Below are 18,927 nucleotides of genomic sequence, written 5' to 3' on the forward strand. Positions count from 1 at the left end.
TGAAATAACAGCACTCTACCATATCCCAGTCAGAGGTCACTGTTGCATCCGTGACCATGTAAAGGACACTTTTGTGGACATTCCTTTTGAAAGCATTTTGAAAGGAACTCAGTTCTCAGAACATGCCAGAAATACAACTGGCAGCACTGAAAGTTCAAGTCCTCTATTAAGTACTAAACAGTTACAGCAGAAGCAGTGCAAATATCCCTACACTACCCTAGAGGGATGACCAGGACATGACGACATTAGGGATCAGAGAGTAGTGCAGTACCCATGCCTATGAACATTCTTGGTCTTTATATGGTGTAGGAATAGCTTGTAAGCAAATGGGAACACTGGATATAGAGTTAATCTGTAAAATACAAATGATTCAATAATAATGTTATGGGCCAAATCTTGTAGTTCCTACCCAGGCTTAAGATTAGCAAGAAATCAAAAGGAGTTTTAATGGAAAAAGATCTGTTGGATTTTGCCCTGTGAAATGAATCAATTTCAAATGTATATTTACAGTGATGTGTTTAATACACACTTTGATTTAAACATCCATTTCTTGGATTTAAGGTACTCTATAGATCCTTTGGTTTCATAACTGATCTGTGATGTGAAAACATAATAACTATCTATGAGGCATGTGTTTTCCACAGGACATGGGACCAAAGATAAGACGACCAATGATAATGCCACTTTGCTCTATTATTATAATATTTGTATAGAAGTAACAACTGTGAGCCCCTGCTAGTGATCAGGGCCCCATTGTGCTAGGTGAGGTACAAATGCAGAACAAAATAAGGCTCCCTGCCCCAAAGCGCTTGCATCAGGCTCTCAATGTGCTATATGAGCAATAAGGAATTAAGCAACATAATACCTCTCTGAGGGACGTAACTGTTAATATGTTGACTTTATACATGACAAAGCACAGCATGTCAGTGGCATAGCCATGAAAAGAATCCAGACCCTTGACACCTGGCCCTGTGCTTTAACTACCATACAATACAAAAATCTTTCATTTTCACCCTTTAGCTTCAAAATAAGCTTACAGTATTGATACTTCTCCTTGCTCTGATTTAAATTAGACATAATACATCTGGCTGGCTTGGAAAACCTAATTCAGTTACAGGGAACAAGCTACTTTGCAATACACCGAGCTGTAGATATGACTAAGTATTAATATTTGACATAAAACAAATTCAGTGCTTCAATTCACTTTGACATTTTTAGTCTCGTACAAAAAAGTTCTTGTCTTGTTTCAATTATAGTCTTTTCTCTATATTCATGAATATTTTCTCTTGCTTAAATTACCATATTTATCATATTAATTGGTTTGGAAAACCATGACATTTTAAATGCATTTTTTTCATCCCTGTTTGGAAACAAAGCAAAAGGTTTGGGAAGAATAAATTAAATTCAGAACTAAGAAACCCCTGTAACATAGTCTATAATACTATAGAAGGGAGTCACCCCACTCCAAGTGAAACAAGGGTTAAACCCAGCCCTGGGAGAGGGCTGGGACTGTGGAGCAAACAGCTGAGGCAAGAAACAACCAAATAGGGCCCACCTGGGGCAGTATAGAGGCTCCTAGAGAGGCACAGAGCATGCTCTTCAGCTGTGGAGCAGGACGGACTTGGCTGTCTGGTAAGCTAGAGCCGGTACCTGAGAGAGAGCAGTGCTGGGGAAAGGCAGGCACAGCTGGGTAGCTCTAGCTTGTCCCACCTCCCAGACTGTAGGCCAGATACAGAAGACCCCAGAGTGTATGAATAGTGCTGTGGGGCAGGAACCTGAGGAAAGGGTGCCTTGGGCCAGAAGGGACACTGGGTCTGTAGTAGTGCAGAAGACAGGTAACTGCAGGTGAGACACCGGTGAACGTGGAGCACTCCAGGGCTGAAAGAGCTAATCCCCTCAGAGACTAGCCAGAGGTGCTGTGCTGGTGAGTCATGATCCTGTTCCAAGCACTATAGACTATTTTATAGGGGACAAAAGGATGATTTTACATCCAAGCAGGCAGCAGCAATATGTAACATATGGCACTGTACAACTTCATTTTTGTGCCTGGCAGTTACGCCAAGATCTTTTATATCCTTCTATTAAATATTTTCACTGCACTAGCATGTTGCTTAATCCATCCTATCTAAAGTAGATTTAGACAAAGTCATTGTGATTTATGCATAGAAATGAAGACAGACTGATCTCCTCTTTAGAGTCTGACAGATAACACACAAACTTTCGTTTTAGTGGCATATATTTTAAAATGTTCATTAATGTTGAAGGAAAGAACGCCAGTTTCCCTTTATACCTAAACAACATTCAGACTATGCCCTAGTAACTACTTCTGGAAAGCCAAATCCTGTGCCCTGCTAAAAAGTCACATACGGAGGGCTTCTGAGTTAGCAGACTTGGCATTTTTCAGCTGCATGGGGTATCCCCAGGCCTGCTGACATGGCGGGGTGGCAAAGGGGACAGTTGACCTGGGGCTGCTGCTGCTGTTGCAATTGCTACTGTGACAGCAGTGATGTCCAGAGCCCTAGACCCTTTAAAGTGACACTAAAGCTCTGTGTAACATGCTCTGGGCAGCTCTAAGGGCAGGGGGAGGGAGCCCTTACAATGTGCTCCTGGTGGCACTGAGGGCTGACTACCCTGGTCCTGCCCCTTCTGCCTGAGGTCCCATCCCTTCTGGTAGCATTGAGCCAGCCCCCCTCCATCTTTCCCAGGGGCCTGCTGTGGCTGTTGGCTCTCCTGGGTATCCTAGATATGGAGAGGCCCTGAAGGGAGGAAGAGAATGTTGGAAAGCAAGGTTTCACCCTCCCTGTATCACTGTGCAGGAGGGACTTGTGGGTAGCTCAGAGACATGGCCAGTGAAGGCATCATGATATGGATCTGTGGTTAGGGGTGCCAGGCATTCTGCGTGGTAAAAAAAATTAGAAAATACTGGATATTTTCTGTATATGTCCTGTATTTTCTATTTCTTGGATGGATGGACGGCCGCTTGGGATATTCTTTCCCTGCTGCATTTAGCTGGAAGTGCGGGGATTTAAAGGCGCAGTGACTCTTTCTGTTTTGGTGCATCTGTTTGTTTTTTTTGTTTTTTGTTTTGCTCAACCAATTTTTTTCCTGCTATGTTCAGTATTTTTTTAAAACTGTCTGACAAACCTAACTGTGGGTCAAACCACATGCAGCTGTGAGGAGTCTCCAATGGTGAGTGTGCTTGTGGGAGAGGATTCTAACTCTAGACCATTGCAAAGAAGTGCTGCATAAAACTCATTTATAATTGCCAGGATCTAGTCTGTTTCAAGGCTCTCTTGCTCATTAGTCCATCCCCATGACTTGTATTACACTGGTTCTTTGAAAAAATGCTGAGATTGTAAGTACATTTTTAAAATGGCCTCCTTTCATTAAGAAATAATTTAGGACTTCTGTGGATTCAGTGAAGTTAAGCATCTCAATCTGGTATCTACACATAAGCAGCTGATTCATCAAACTCATTTTGCTTCTGGAAGTTCAAGATGTGTATATTTTAGCTGTTAAGTTTTCACAGCTTGAGGCTATTGACAGCTGCTTGTAGAAGGAGTTCCTGCTAGTGAATAACTGGCACAAAGCAATTAGGAAAACAATATGGCAGTCCTCAACTTAGAATGGCCCCGGCAAATTAATTCTATTGTTTCACCGAGGAACACTCTAACCATGGCCAATGGACCTTGGAGCTGTTCACTTGTCATGTGTTTTTGCTGCCAAGGTATGATGGAAGTAAGAGACAATAAGGGAAGATTTAAGCTGCCATGCTGAGGCCATATAATAAAGCTCATTTTGTGCCACACTTTAAAAAATGTGATTTCTTCCCATAACCACAGGACTTGAGCATTTTAGGCGGATGCACATTTTCAGCTCTATGTGTAGCTGGTTTTATGAATTGCAAAAGAGCTCCCTGCTTTACTGCAGTAAATAAGCAGAAATCCAATGAGTCAAAATTCTTAGGCCTTTCAATATTTGTTTTAGCCAGTCTTTACTCAGAAACCCACCCAATCATATCATCTGGAGTTTGTCTGAATAAGACTGAACAGCTGAGTAAAACCTAAGAGAGTGAGTAAAAGAGCCTCAGGAGTTGCTTGATGATAGGAAGAAAAACCATTATAAGACTATTTTTATGTACTGAAGTGTCAAGATAAACAATTTCAGTGTCAATACATGCAAATGCTGCTTCAATAAAACAAGACAGAGTAGGCAATCCACTTACAAAATAGTCATTGTAAATTTAGACCACAAAAGTCTAGTAGCTGTCATCTGAGCTGAGCATCAAGCCACATGCAGAAATGGAACCAAATCCAGATTTCAAACACTTTGATGTTTGTGGGGAGGTTTGATTCAGGCTGTATTAAAAAGAGTGCCCATTTGTAAAATTTAGCATGTCTGGATTTCAAAGTCCTCAAAGTTTAAAGAGGACAAGAGAAAATTGGGCCCAAGGATATGGCTTGTGCCGCTCAGTAATTCTCATCACACCTTCTAGCGAATAACACAAACATACATTATTAGGGCCTCTTCTAATTTGTTACCTGTTTTAAGTGCTCGTCACTGCAATCACCTTTGTTTGCATCTAGATTTACAAAGCAAACCTATAATAAAAAAGGGAGAAAAATGAGAGAGTTGCTCTAGAAATTTAGCAATTTAAAGCTAGCTAGCATAAATACACTCGTACCAGGCTGTAGCGCCTTTTCAGTGAACAAGAAAGGTCGTAAGATCAAATGGGAGTAATGTACTGGCTTGGCATTAAAATGGGAGGGGAAAAAAGGCAAGAGAATGAAGAGCAATGACTGTATCTATTCCAACACAGCTTTTCTTTGTCAAACTACCAGATTTAGCCACTACACTACACTGTAATGGATGTGGGAGAAGAGAGGAAGTATGGAATGCCTCTGGCAACTGCTAACGGTATGGTGCTCCTCCCCTGTGCCTGTCACAACTCCTGATGCCACAACACAGGATGCCTGGTACTAGATAGAAACTACTATTCGGCATGATGTCAGTTCATTGACTAGAAACTGGGACGTTGAAAAAGGGAAACTAACAGAAATCAAGCATTTGTAATCAGCCAGCTGGGAACTGGTTATGCTTGTGATATATGGATTTAAGATGTTTTTGGCATGTAACTTTATGGAAACAGAGTTGTTGTGGTTTTTTTTTTTAAACTTGGGAAAAGGCTTCATAAGTCAAAGGTACTCAAGAGTCCTCTATACCTTTAATGAGGCATGGTAGCTGACGAAATTAGCAAAACATCTCGTAATTTTAGACTTGGTTCTGTGGAAATTGCCTGTTTCAGCCAGAAAAGAGGCATTTTTCAATTGTCTGACCAGCTCTAACCATCATTTATTGAAGCACCCAGAGTACACTTGACACTATAGTTAGAGCTTGGCTAAAACTGGAACCCAAACCTTACTTGCTTATGCATGCTGAGGTAGAAGACAGCCAGTTCTGAATCCTCTGCTGTGGTGCTGAACTGCAGTCAAGGCAGAAGGTCCAAAACTAGGCTTGCTCTTATTTTTGGATGTGGCAGAAATCTCAATACAGTTGTGAGAATTAAGTTGTTGATTCATCTTAACCTAAACTCCAGTCTAGATTCACTGTAGAATCCAAACCCTACACTAACCCTCAATCAGTCTAGTTCAAAGCTTCATTTGCTCGGCCAAATGCTCTGTAATAATCAAAGGGGGAACATGATCCTTGCCTGATTCAGCTAAAGACCTGTGTGCCACATCTTTTCTTTTAGTCGATGGAAATAGCCCCTCACAGGAAAACTGCTTACATCTCATACAGCATTGGCTCCATAGATCCCAAAACATGCACTAGCTGGCTGAACACTGACATATTTTGAGTGCTAACATAGCTGGATGTATTACAACAAATAAAGCATTTTCTTTTTTCCAACAGACATCAATGGACTTGACTCTTAAGGAAGGACTCTTTGGGAAGTGCTTTCCCAGCATCTTCTCATTCATGTTAGCCAGTATTACCTCACTTCAAGAGCTATAAAACTTTCTGGTATGATGTTTTTAAAAAATGAAAGTACTATAATACATTTCCATAATATATTGAAGTTAAGCATTCTGCTGCAGATTGTCAGGTTCTACTGTAACATAGTACTGATTTTATATGCATATACCATATGCACAGAATATGACCATCTGTAGTAACAGCAAGCACAGCAGATGGAAAGATTCTCCCCCCCTCATGTGAACCAAAAAAAGTGCAAAGAAGGATGCTTTTTGCTCTTTAAAAGACCATATTTTACTTTAATGTAACTTTATACAGATACAAAACCATATTTTCCATCATTACAACGTAAAGAAAAATATTTTTCTGCTTGAGGACATCAGCCATAAGTATGTGTCCCTGTCATTAGGGTTTTATGCATGGCTGACTTTTAGGATATACTTATTATTAGGAAATGTCAAAGCCATAAAATAATAAATATCTAATACAGTACTATAATTGAATAAGGTCCTGAGCCTGCTACAGTTAATTGTACAGGAGGAACAAAACCTCCCTTTCAGCTGACTCTTCAGAGTTGTGTATTATTGAGACACATTGGGCTCGTCTACACTGGCCCCTTTTCCGGAAGGGGCATGTAAATTTCACCTATCGTAGTAGGGAAATCCGCGGGGGATTTAAATATCCCCCGCGGCATTTAAATAAAAATGTCCGCCGCTTTTTTCCGGCTTTTAAAAAAGCCGGAAAAGAGCGTCTACACTGGCCCCGATCCTCCGGAAAAAGCACCCTTTTCCGGAGGCTCTTATTCCTACTTCAAAGTGCAAACTTCAAAGTAGGAATAAGAGCCTCCGGAAAAGGGCGCTTTTTCCGGAGGATCGGGGCCAGTGTAGACGCTCTTTTCCGGCTTTTTTAAAAGCTGGAAAAAAGCGGCGGACATTTTTATTTAAATGCCGCGGGGGATATTTAAATCCCCCGCGGATTTCCCTACTACGATAGGTGAAATTTACATGCCCCTTCCGGAAAAGGGGCCAGTGTAGACGTAGCCATTGTGTATACAACAAAGCATTAGAAAATATTGCTGTCAGATTTTGTTTAGAAAAGACAACTTTGAAAGCATCCACAATGAGACTGTTCCTAACCGTATAAATGTGTGTGCATTTGTATGTATATACAAATACTTAGGTGAATGGACACAATGAATTCAACATAGATATCAGGAGACATTTTGAAAAGCTGGGCATGTATGCCCCTCCATTTTTATTTTAATCTGCTGAAGCATGCTTCAGCTACTGTTCTGATAAGAGATGATTTGGGTTGTAAGTGCAGGCACTTGAAGTGCATTTGAAAATTTTACCATAGGACTTAAGAAAAAGGTGCTTTATTTCTTAACTCTTATTTTGGCTCTACCCTGTATGCCAATGTGCCAGTTATGCATTGGATTCAAGGGAGCTTTCTGTGTAAAATAAAACAAAACACCAGAGCTGGCTCTTGCTCTCTGTGTATATGTGCACATACATACAGTACTATACACATTCTTTTCCAGAAATCTTGTTTTTATTGTTTATTGAATGCCTGACTACTGCACACAGTTGACTTAAAATATATAGTCTCCTGTAACAGTGACATCAGCTGCCAACCTAAAATTATGCCTCTACTAAGCAAGCATGGGCTGAAACTGTCAGTTCGATTTCATGTGGAGTGGATGGTATATATTTAGCTCTTGAATTCCGCAGTAGAAGGGACCTCATGTGCAGGTACATGAATTATTTAAAGTCACATCTTGTTTCCTTCATCTCTTTTTAATCTGATGACCAAATGCATTTATTATATATCTGCCTAACACAGTACTGTGTCCTATGTATCCAAATATACTGAAAAGTGCAAATTTCACAGACAGTGGTTTTTTGAGTTTTTTTTTTTTTCTTTTAACAGTACCTCATTACTGAAATTTCCTGGCATTCTACACTTGAGTGGACTTAGCAGATGTGAAGCTACAGGCAACTACTGAACAGACAAATGTTGTGCCATGGTTGTTATTGAAATGAAATCAAGTACAGAATTTGCTTGCTTTTTGTAACTGAACTGACCCCGAAGTAATGTTTGACTCTAGGAGATCATGTAGGGTATATTGTCCAGTGTAAATGATACGGAAGGAGAAAACGGAATCTAAATCACTCATGGTTTTCTGCTTGCCTATATTAATGAAATATATTGGGTGCATTGACTGACTTACACTGGTTGATTAGAGCCCTGCCTGGATTAAAAAAAAAATCTGTATCCACATTTGCATCTGAGCTGCAGATATCCACACTGACATCTACCAATACCTCTGGATATAAAGCAGATGTCTGCAAATTTGCAGGATTCTAGACACAAAATTTTTATCTATATCACTAAAAGTGAGCTGTGGATATCTGTGGGTTTGCAGGGCTCTATTGATTAACATATGAGCATAGTAAAAGGACACTGAAGTATAATTAATAATTTGAGAAAAATGCTTTAATATATGAGGAAGTTAGCTAACCCCAATTTAGCCAGGAACTCTTCTCCAGCGTAGATGCAGATAACTACAACTTAGCTAGCCTAACCCCAATTCAGAATTTGGGAGCACCCAATACTTCTAGATGCCAAACTGCTCCTGAATGCACATTGCTGATATACCATCCTTATTTTTGCCTCACTGCCAATTATTCTCCTACTATTATCTTTTCACTTTCAAAATCTGGTCTGTCCCCCATCACACAGTCAGCAGCTATTGTAAAATCATTCATGAATGCTGGCTTGCTGGCTTTTAAGAAAAAATATTGAATAATTTATTCTGAAAACCAAAAATAAAACATCAAGTGTAAGCACTTTACGTCTATTATATAATTGAGAAAATTTTTCTATCTGTGCATGAGTCTGTCTGTTTGTTCAAGAACTCGTAAACAGGAAGATCTAGGGCCACCAAATTTGGCATACAGATTCCTCTTATCATACTTAACTTAAACCAATGTCAGAGTTTGGTTGTGCCAAGAAAATGGAATGTGCCTGGAATAGGATTCTCATAAAACCATGACACAAAGAGACAATCACCATGATGATGTAAGGGCCTGGCTGGGAACATGCCTCCCCCGCCCCATGCAGGACTGCCCCAGGTCCAAGCCTCCTACGCCCGAGGCTCCCTTTAGGGAGAGTAGCCAAGGTAGGGAGGAAGCTCCCCTCCAGTTTGTACAGGGACATTGTTGGATGTTCTTCTTTGTCAGGGAGTAAGGGGAAAATACAGTTTGCTGCATTTCTCACTCTCTGGGGAGCACAAGGGGCAGAAGAACCTGGACCTGCCTAAACTGGGGAACACGCACCCCTCTCCCAGCTGTGCCTGTTAAAGCTGCAGTGGCCATGGAGAGATGCTTCTTATTTGGCCCCAAGTTGCTTCAGAGACAGAGGGCTGGGGTAGTCATCCCTCCCCAGGGCAGCCCGCATAGTGAATCCCTCATCCCCATCCCAGAACACCGATTGAAATGAAGAAAAACAAATATTAAATGAGTTAAGGACCTGAGCAACGGGTATCTTATTTTGTGAAGTAGGGAGCCATCTGCTGGCAAAAGCTTGCAACATATCTACTATATATTTGAGAGAGTGAAACAAAAAATATTTGAGTTAAGGACCTGAGCAACACCGGGTAAATCTTCTAGTAAGAAATAAAAGAGAAAAAATAGTTCAAAATACTAGAGCTACCAACCTAGACAATGTCCCATAGTGCCCTTGTTAGAAACTAACATTTACTACATCTCTATTTTATATTTACTTAGAAAGTGGGGCAAGCTGGCCCAATCTTGTTTTCCTCAGGTCAGTTGTAAAATTCACATTGACTCCATGGAAGTGGTAGACAACCCTTATGTAAATGTCACGTATGCCCTTTACTATTTATAAAACTGCGCCATGGAGCATAAACCTATGGTGAGATTTTGGAAAAAAGCATAATGCTTCACAAAATAGTACATGCAGTGTATCAGCCTTAATAGCAGGGGTGGGCAATAATTTTTAAAAGGGGGCCACTTAATAAATTTCTGAAGTGGCCCTGGGCTGCCCCAGAAGGGGCGGGGCCTCAGGTGGAAGGGGCAGGCCAGAAGTCTAGGAGACTTCTCGTACTCTCTCCCTGCCCCACACACGGACCCTGATTGGCTTGAGGGTGAGGGAGAGTGTGAAGTCTTTCCTCCAGTCCTGGTCCCTAGAGAGAATCGCCAGCTGTCTTAAAACAACTGGCAGTTCTTTCTAGGTGCCGCAGTGGGAGGAAACCTTGTGTCTTTTGCCCTCTGCCTCTGCTCTGCCAGGGGCATGATGCAGTTAGAGAGAATCGCTGGCTGTTTTAAAACAGCTGGCATTTCTCTCTAGCTGCCACGTGCCCCTGGAGTGGAGAGAAAAAGTTTTACATGCTTCCGTGTCCCCAGATCTTGATTGGCCTGGGGGTGGAGCAGCGACCAGGAGGCTGTGGGCCCCTTTGCCTACCCCTGCTTAATAGGTATCTGTAGTCTAACCAGCATCGTCTCCCATCACACACAATATTCCTGAGATGAATATGGATAATGAGGGTAGGGAGCTACAGGCCACAAGTTCTGCCTCATGATTCTTTTATGATCTTTGCTGGGGCAAGTTCTTCAGACTGATTCCTATGTGCAGCAACTGATAGAATTTGCCCACTAGCATATTCAACTTGACATTGAAGGATCTTTAATCTCAATGGGAGGCAGAAGAAATAAAATGAGGTAAACGTCATGTCCTCTCTAATGATTATTACTAGAACTAAGTTTGCAGATGATACCAAACTGGGTGGGGTTGCGGCTTCTTTGGAGGATAGGGACATAATTCAAAATGACCTTAGCAAGTTAGAGAAATGGTCAGAGGTAAACAGGATGAGGTTTAATAAAGAGAAATGCAAAGTGCTCCACTTAGGAAGGAACAATCAGTTCCATACATACAAGATGGGAAGCGACTGTCTAGGAAGGAGCATGGCGGAAAGGGATCTAGGGGTCATAGTGGACCACAAGTTGAATATGAGTCAACAGTGTGATGCTGTTGCAAAAAAAGCAAATATGATTCTAGGTTGTATCAACAGGTGTGTTGTAAGCAAAACTCGTGAAGTCATTCTGCCGCTCTACTCTGCGCTAGTTAGGCCTCAGCTGGAGTACTGTGTCCAGTTCTGGGCGCCACATTTCAAGAAAGATGTGGAGAAATTGGAAAGGGTACAGAGAAGAGCGACAAGAATGATTAAAGGTTTAGAGAACATGACCTATGAAGCCAGGCTTCATGAACTGGGCTTGTTTAGTTTGGAAAAAAGAAGATTAAGGGGGGACATGATAGCGGTTTTCAAATATCTAAAAGGGTGTCACAAGGAGGAAGGAGAAAATTTGTTCCTCTTGGTTTCTGAGGACAGGACAAGGAGTAATGGGCTTAAAGTGCAGCAGGGGAGGTTTAGATTGGACATTAGGAAAAAATTCCTAACTGTCAGGGTGGTCAAATATTGGAATAAATTGCCAAGGGAGGTGGTGGAATCTCCCTCTCTGGAGATATTTAAGAACAGGTTGGATAGACATCTGTCAGGGATGGTGTAGACGGAGCTTGGTCCTGCCTTGAGGGCGGGGGGCTGGACTCGATGACCTCTTGAGGTCCCTTCCAGTCCTATTATTCTATGATTCTATGAACTGCTTGGGGTGGAGGGAAGAAAGGAAAACATTTTTAAAGGAAATGTTTATGGAGCTAGAAACTCCTTAATCTAATCCTGGCTCTGACTCTGTGGCTTTTTGGCAAATACCTTTATTTCTCCCCCCAGAAAAACCTGTTAACAAGAATAATAATACTTCTAAACTTACATGCTAGGACAATAATTTAATGCTTAAAAAGTCCTTCGAAGAGACAATGCATTATATGCACATTTTTACTTATTTTATTCATTAACAGATGGAATGTTAACCTCATAGTATTGTTACAAACATAACACTTTCTATTTTTACACCCTGGAATGTCCAATTGCAGACATTAGCAAACAGCTTAGTAACTAGAATCACAGAATGGAAAGGACTTCAAGAAAGTGTCTGGTCCAGTCCACTGCAGTCTGGCAGGACTAAGTACTATCTAAAGCAGTGTTTCTGAAAGTGCTCCGCGAAAGCACTTTGAGAAACACATTAACTGGCTGCTCTGCTTGGCTGCAAAGAGTGAAACGGAGCCAATGGGAGCCGCAAGTTGTGGCATCAGTAAATAAACAAACCAGGGAGGCCAGTTAATATGTTTCTCAAAGTGGTTTTGTGGAGCACTTTCAGAAACATTGCTCTAGACCATTCTTGACAGGTGTCTGTATAATCTGCTCTTAAAAATCTCCACAACCTCCCTAGGTAATTTATTCCAGTGGTTAACCACCCTGAAGTTTCTTCTAATGTCCAATCTAAACTTCCCTTGCTGCAATTTAAGCCTACTTTGTGCTTTGTGTCCTATCCTCAGAATCATATTAATACCTTCATTGTTCTGTTACAGGGGATATAAATCAAAACCGACACAGACAGAGCTTAATACTCCCTAAAGAGAAAAGCTTAATGATGTTAACAAATATGAAGTGCCAGATACTCTTCATCAATCTACCTTGTACATTCATTCATATTTTCTTCTCTTGTTCAAATTATGTAACCTTTTTCTAATTATATACGATAGGGTGACCTAGTAGCAATCTCTATATGTAGGGTGCCTACCCTTTTACATTATAAAGGATTCTTGTGACCTTTTCTTTGGGAAGCTATAACACCTCCATTGTTTGCAATAGATCTTTGATATTTGGCCAGGGGAAATCCCTTGGGCTAAGGAAGTGCCCTTTCTTTGTTCCATGAAATTGAGGTAAAAATTGTTAAAACTCACCATTTCCCTTCTATCACTTGTGCTCTTGGTCAGCCTGCCAAAATGACAACTAAACACAATCATTCTAAGGTGAGGCTGATGTCATGACCAAAGTTGGGGCTGCTAACCGTGTACTGGGAAAACCAGGAGCTGCCCAAGCAATTGCAGGGTTAAAGAGAGGGAGGTTGGGTTCCCCATTCCTACTAAATGGGATTTTTGGGGTGTCACATGGGCCCGGAGCTCTCCCAACCTCTAGGAGGAGAGCAAAAGTTGCTCTGAGACAGGCTGGACTCCTCACCCTACCCACCAATAATCTTTGGAACAACAGACCCACCAACCCAACCATTCTCCGCAATTAGAGCCTTCTCTTGTGGCTAGTTTATTTCACACTGTCCTGTACCTGAAGTGTTTTGTCTTTTCCTTCTAAAAAGCTAGAAAATTACATACAATATAATCTTTGTTAAAAGAATGTTATTCTAGTTGTAAAGGCAACCTCCTGAAAACTAGGAAATGCCAGCTAGATATACAGTTTCTTATGCAACCTTAATTCACCCCCTTGTGGCTATGCATTAAAATACAATTGCCAATTACAGGAACACTTTCTTTTCCCCATCCTGGGATCCATTACTGTAAGAGTAAATTGTGTTGATCATATAATTAAAGCTTAACTAATGCACAAGGGAGGTAGGACAAAGTTCCAGTTTCATGAACAACCATAACATTTTAGTTTCACTGTTTTAGGCACTGAACTATGCACTCATGATGTTCTCCTATAGCAACATAGTTTTTTTTTTTTTTTTAAATATTACTATATATATAAGCCAGAGAATTGACATACAAGATGCTTTTCAGTTACGTGTCACTTTTGGGAAAAAGATGTAAAATATCCTATGAAATAAAAATAATAATGGAAAAAAACCCAGTTTATATGTACCTGAGACTTGAACTGCGTATTACTTTTCTTGCAAAGCTAAAGTCTCTCTTCAGGGGCTGTGAATTTACATTTTGACCACCTCTGAGGACATTGCTCTAACTTATTGGAGCAGAGCCAGTATAGAAACGTAGAGAACATAATGAAATCTGAAATTCACTTGTGTAGAGGGTCAGCATAAAGACTGTTAAATTCCAATTAAGTCCTTGCAGTAGTTAAGGGTAATTGATGCAAACAAAGGTAGTTTTCACTTACAGTACCAACCCGCAAAGGGGGACTTGTATAAATATGCTTGACTGCTAATAAGTAAATGCTCTTTCTAACAAAGTAAGCCAAGTCTTCAAGGGCTTCAAGTCCCTGCTCTGGCTTATTCCCTCCCTCACTCTCAATCACATAACTGAGGTGTTAAGAGCCAAGCCTGCTGGGATATGTAAAAGGCAGTCTTTCATCAGTGAAAATGTGGGGGATAGTAGTTATTTGTTGGGGGGAAAGAATCTCCCCCTGAATTGATATAAGGATCTCCACTAAAGGAGGTGAGGAATTTACTCAGGCCCAGGAGGGGCTGTAGAAAAGGCCTAGAATTAGCAGACAGGACAAAGCTTAACTATCTCATTCTCCCAGGGTCTCCCAGGCTAAGGATATGACTATTGATCTTAGGGAATAGCTGAAAGTTGTTTTGTATTTGGAATTCTGCTTATCCTGAAAGGGAAGGTCTCTTAGGGATTGACCAGATAGTTAAACGCAAAATCATTCTACCAGCATGGAAATGCCATCTTGAAGAGTGAAAATTAAGCCTGTGGCTCTGTATCTCCATGAGGGAGGAGGAAGGGAAGCAGCCAGCTACTGCTAAGCTGTCCCTTTTGCTGGAGATCTCCGGTGCCTTGTTAAACAATTATTGTGTTAGTTTTAAAGGTCTTCCAACTAGCGTTTCACTCTTCTAGAAGTCCAGCATACGGAGTGGAAAGGATGCTGGCATGGGTGACAGGCTTAGGGAGGTATGGGTTGACTGTTTCAGGTGTGTCCTAGCCAGGATGATGCAGTTATACCTTTTAATGATCAATGAATACACAGTTGGTACCTTTTCTTGTTCATTGTGCATTATGGAGCATGGATCTTGTGGTATACATTAATATTATTGTAATTGTTTAGAAAAGCACTTCATGCTAAGATTAGTCAACTGAAGATACGCATGTGAATTCTCCCCATATTCTCCTAAGTTGTACAGTAAGGAGAATGGCTGATTTTAGAAAACTTCTTATGATTTCTGATGTGTTATTACATTATTCTAGTGCAAATAACATACATCTCCTTAACAAGCAAAACTGTAGCATTACGTATGTAAATTCCATTCCCTCTTTAATTATTTGCAAAGACACCTGTAAAGATTTTTAATGGAGTAAAAATATTTTAAAATAATCTTACATAGTGTCTCCCCTCATTCATTTTTGCTCTCTAGAATAGCATTCTCATGTGATGGTGTAATGCTGACAGGCAAAATTGAACTTGGAACCTCTGGAGTTCATTACATGAGCCTCTACAGCATGAGTTAAAAGCCAGCTAGCTATTAGCTTAGGCTGTAGAGCAAACTCATTAGTCTCTCTGTAAGTCTTGGTTGTCACTATTTGAAACAGCACACCACACCCAGAAGATGTGTGGATTACAGTAGCAATTTTTCAGAATATTGAGCCATTTCTGATCTGGCTTTGTCAGTAAAACATGGAATAACAATAGAGTGACTCCACATTTTTAGTGGTACAAGTGAGATTAGAATCTCCATCGTCTATAGGAAAGATAGTTTAAATCACCAAAATTTCTCTGTAGTGTAATAACCAAATATAACTATTTAAAACCTGCACTCAGTAGGATGACATAAACCTATAGCTTCGTGTCAGTCTCCCCTGAGAGCTTGGAGACCACTAAAAGCTTAAGGGGGAAAAATATTTCACTTTATCTTTGAGGCAAAGCAAAATACAACCACTGCAAAATATTAAAGGACAGGCAAAACGGCAAGCTTTCCCCAGAAATTTAATTAAAGTATTGTGTCTTTGAAAATGGTTAACTATATCTAAGTATTTCTGACTTCTATTAGGATAGAAAAAAATGCCCCTTTCAGCTGATTCTAACATTGCAACCATCTGTTTTTTTTTTTGTTTTTTTTTTTAATCTGTATGGCAGGATCATTTGTTTGGATGGCATTGAAATACAGATCGACAAAGCTTCCAAATAGAATCTTACATTTGTTTTAGTTGACAAATTTCTGCCAATGTAATGTAAAATTTAGATATACTTAGGCCCCTAACAGGCAGTATATGCCTGTCTGCATGGATTCATAGGCAGTGCTACCAACTCTTGTAATTTTTAGCATGATTCTTGTGTTTGGTGTATTTTCTTGAAGCTCTAGCTTCCAGAGACGTGTGATTACATGAGAATCTTAGTTTTCATTAAAACAACAAAATTCTAGCCTTCATAATTGTGGAGAAGAGCTTTAAAATTGTAAAATGAGTGTACTGTTAAGGCTTAAAAGAGAGAGTAGGAAGTCCTACAAAGAATCCCAAACCTAAAAGATGATATTTTAAGTTAATCTCCTGAATTATTTTTTAACATTTGAGGTTGGCCACGCTGACTATGCCTATATGAACAGACATAAGAGCTTACCCATATGGATCTTGCTGGAGGATCGTGGTCTTGCTCCGTTCACCACAACCTCCAACACAAGCACAGCTTTCCAAATGAATGCCTTATACCAACATTACCAGCTAAATAAACCTAGAAATATGACTGAAACAGCTGTTCAGTTTTGCCAACCTTCAGACAAAGAATCATGAGAATGGTCCCACCAAAAAGAGATTCTTAAAAACACAAATCAATTCATGTTTTTTTTTAATCTTTTGACTTTACAGCTCCTCTCTACTGTCATAGCTATACGTGTGATAATTTCAGTCTGGAAAGTTGACCTTTAATGCACACACACATATACATGAATATTCTTGGCTGTTCAGATGGAGATGACACTTACCCCCTCTTTATTCCTGAGAGAGGAGAACTGCCATTCACTACATATCACTGTCTTGACACAGCAGCAACACATCTCAACTTCCCATGGCCCCAGGACCCTCTCTGTGCTCTAGGTCCAGACATAGAGCCCAGGGCTCTTGTCCAGAGTTCAACCCATGCACTGAAAACCAAGTGATGGGAGGAACTACTTCCATTATCCTGAGAGCTCCTCCTACATGTAACAAATTCACATGATCAATTAATGAGAGCTGGCAACACTGCCTTCTTCTGTTTGCTTGGAGAGGGCTCCATCTATCTACTGCCATTCTATCCCCTTCATTTCCTACCCCTCAGCCTCCCTTCTGCCCTCCATATCCGCCTGTATCTCATTTCATTGCCAATCCCAAGTCTGCCTTCTGCTCCGTCACCCCCCTGTTCACTCTTCACAGCAGCTCTTGTTTGTCTTAGTCCCTGGGCACGTCTAGACTGCCCGTGGCTTTCAAAAGAAAATATGCAAATTTGGCATGAATTTGCATATCTTCTTCCGATCCTGTTTTTGGAAGTTTTTTTAAAAAAAGCAGTCTAGATGCGGTTCTTTTGGAAAAAAAAAACCCTCTTTCTAAAAAAATGAGGTGTACAGTGTTCTTTCAAAAAAGAGTGTTTTTTCCCCCGAAAGAACTGCATCTAGACTGTTTTATTAAAAAAAAACCTCTTCCGAAAATGGGATCATAAGAAGATATGCAAATTCATGGTGAATTTGCATATATTCTTTCAAAAGCCGCGGGCAGTCTAGACTTGCCCTCTGAGTCCTGATTACCTTCAGCCATTCTGCCTGTCCACACGGCTGCAATCTCAATGAAAACACTGGGAGGCGGTAGCCAGTTTTATCAATGGCAGCTTCAGGTCCACATTCAGATAGATGGTAAGAAAAGGTGGCCTTGCTGGCTTCAGCCCTACTGACAGTAATAGCAGTTCTGAATAAAGGAAACCTAGTTAGTGATCAGCCTTTCATCATGTTTTCATGAGACAGGTAAACAAAAACATGGCACAAATCATAAGCCATGATATTACAGCCGTCAGTATTGATTATTTTTATGCCTGACAGTACCAACGTGGATTAATGGGGCTCTGAGTCTCAGTCTATCCCTGTTCTAGTAGTTCCAGGATTGGAGTGCTAGCAACTTGACTCAAAGCCCATTGATTTAAATTGGAGTGATTTCAGAAGGAGCCTTTCTAATTTATTGAGCTTTGGATGTATCACACCCATGGCAACTGCAAGAAACAACTTCAGTTTATGCACATCTGGTTGACATTATAGAAAAAACACTATCTAGGTCAGGCATAGACAGTCAAACACTATTTTTTACTAAAATAATGCTAAGAAAATTCTTACAGAGAACAATTGAAACCAAATGATTTATTTATGATTTATAAATTTGATTAGCATCAACTGATCTACCTCCATGGAATGTCTACTCTTCCATTGGATGCTTCTGATAAACATTCAGTATTTAATTTTATTTAACCTTTTATTAATTTCTGAGTTATTACTGAAATTTAGGTTATCATGTTAATATAATTCTTTCTAAAAGCCTATATCTATATTAGCCATTTCTGCTCAAATGCCTCAATTGCCGGCCTTTCCATATGACTTTCTTCTGTGACCATTTAAATGTCAAGTGCAGTCTCTGAAAACTATACATAATTTATCTGTGATGTTTAAGAAAACCAATAAATCTCATTCCAGGGCAAGCTGAATATGATATTGGCTGAACTAACCCAATGCTGAAGCACAAGCAGATAAGATCATTTAACTTTATTAACATTTAATTTTATCTCTAAACATCTTCCTCTCTCTAGTTATACAGACCTTTACAATGTAAAGGGCCAAACTGCTGCCATGGAAAAACCCATGTGATGGAGAGGAAAATTGCTGTCTTCTTCTGGTTGTTTCTTAGTGGGTTGGTGTCACAGGGGAGCTGACTTCTCAACAAAAATGAGCAGAAATGAGTTTAGATCTGTTTAGGGTCAGGTCCGCTGTTTCTCTTGGCTCTCCTGATCTCTATGGCACTATGGTTTCCCTCATTCCACAACACAAACATCAGGACTCTTGGCGGATCTCATCAACAGCAAGTTAACCATCATGCAGATTTCATGTAAATGTGTCC

General features: G+C 40.4%; 1 protein-coding gene and 1 long non-coding RNA gene across 4 annotated transcripts in view; one reads left to right on the forward strand and one right to left on the reverse strand.

The window, feature by feature from the left end:
* Nucleotides 1-18,927, reverse strand: part of SPHKAP (SPHK1 interactor, AKAP domain containing) — a 115,878-nt gene that overhangs the window by 28,970 nt on the left and 67,981 nt on the right. For all 3 annotated transcript variants that reach the window (XM_006119884.4, XM_075937622.1, XM_006119883.4), the window contains one exon: nt 4,542-4,601. In XM_006119884.4, coding sequence (XP_006119946.3) covers nt 4,542-4,601 — 60 coding nt within the window. The remainder of the gene's footprint in view (nt 1-4,541; nt 4,602-18,927) is intronic.
* LOC142830762 (uncharacterized) lies at nt 1,636-8,037 on the forward strand. Its single transcript, XR_012906224.1, has 4 exons — nt 1,636-1,924; nt 4,842-4,917; nt 5,914-6,024; nt 7,906-8,037. It is a non-coding gene; the product is annotated as an uncharacterized LOC142830762 (long non-coding RNA).

This window comes from Pelodiscus sinensis, chromosome 10 (assembly GCF_049634645.1).
Source record: "Pelodiscus sinensis isolate JC-2024 chromosome 10, ASM4963464v1, whole genome shotgun sequence".
NCBI classification, from domain to species: Eukaryota; Metazoa; Chordata; order Testudines; family Trionychidae; genus Pelodiscus; species Pelodiscus sinensis.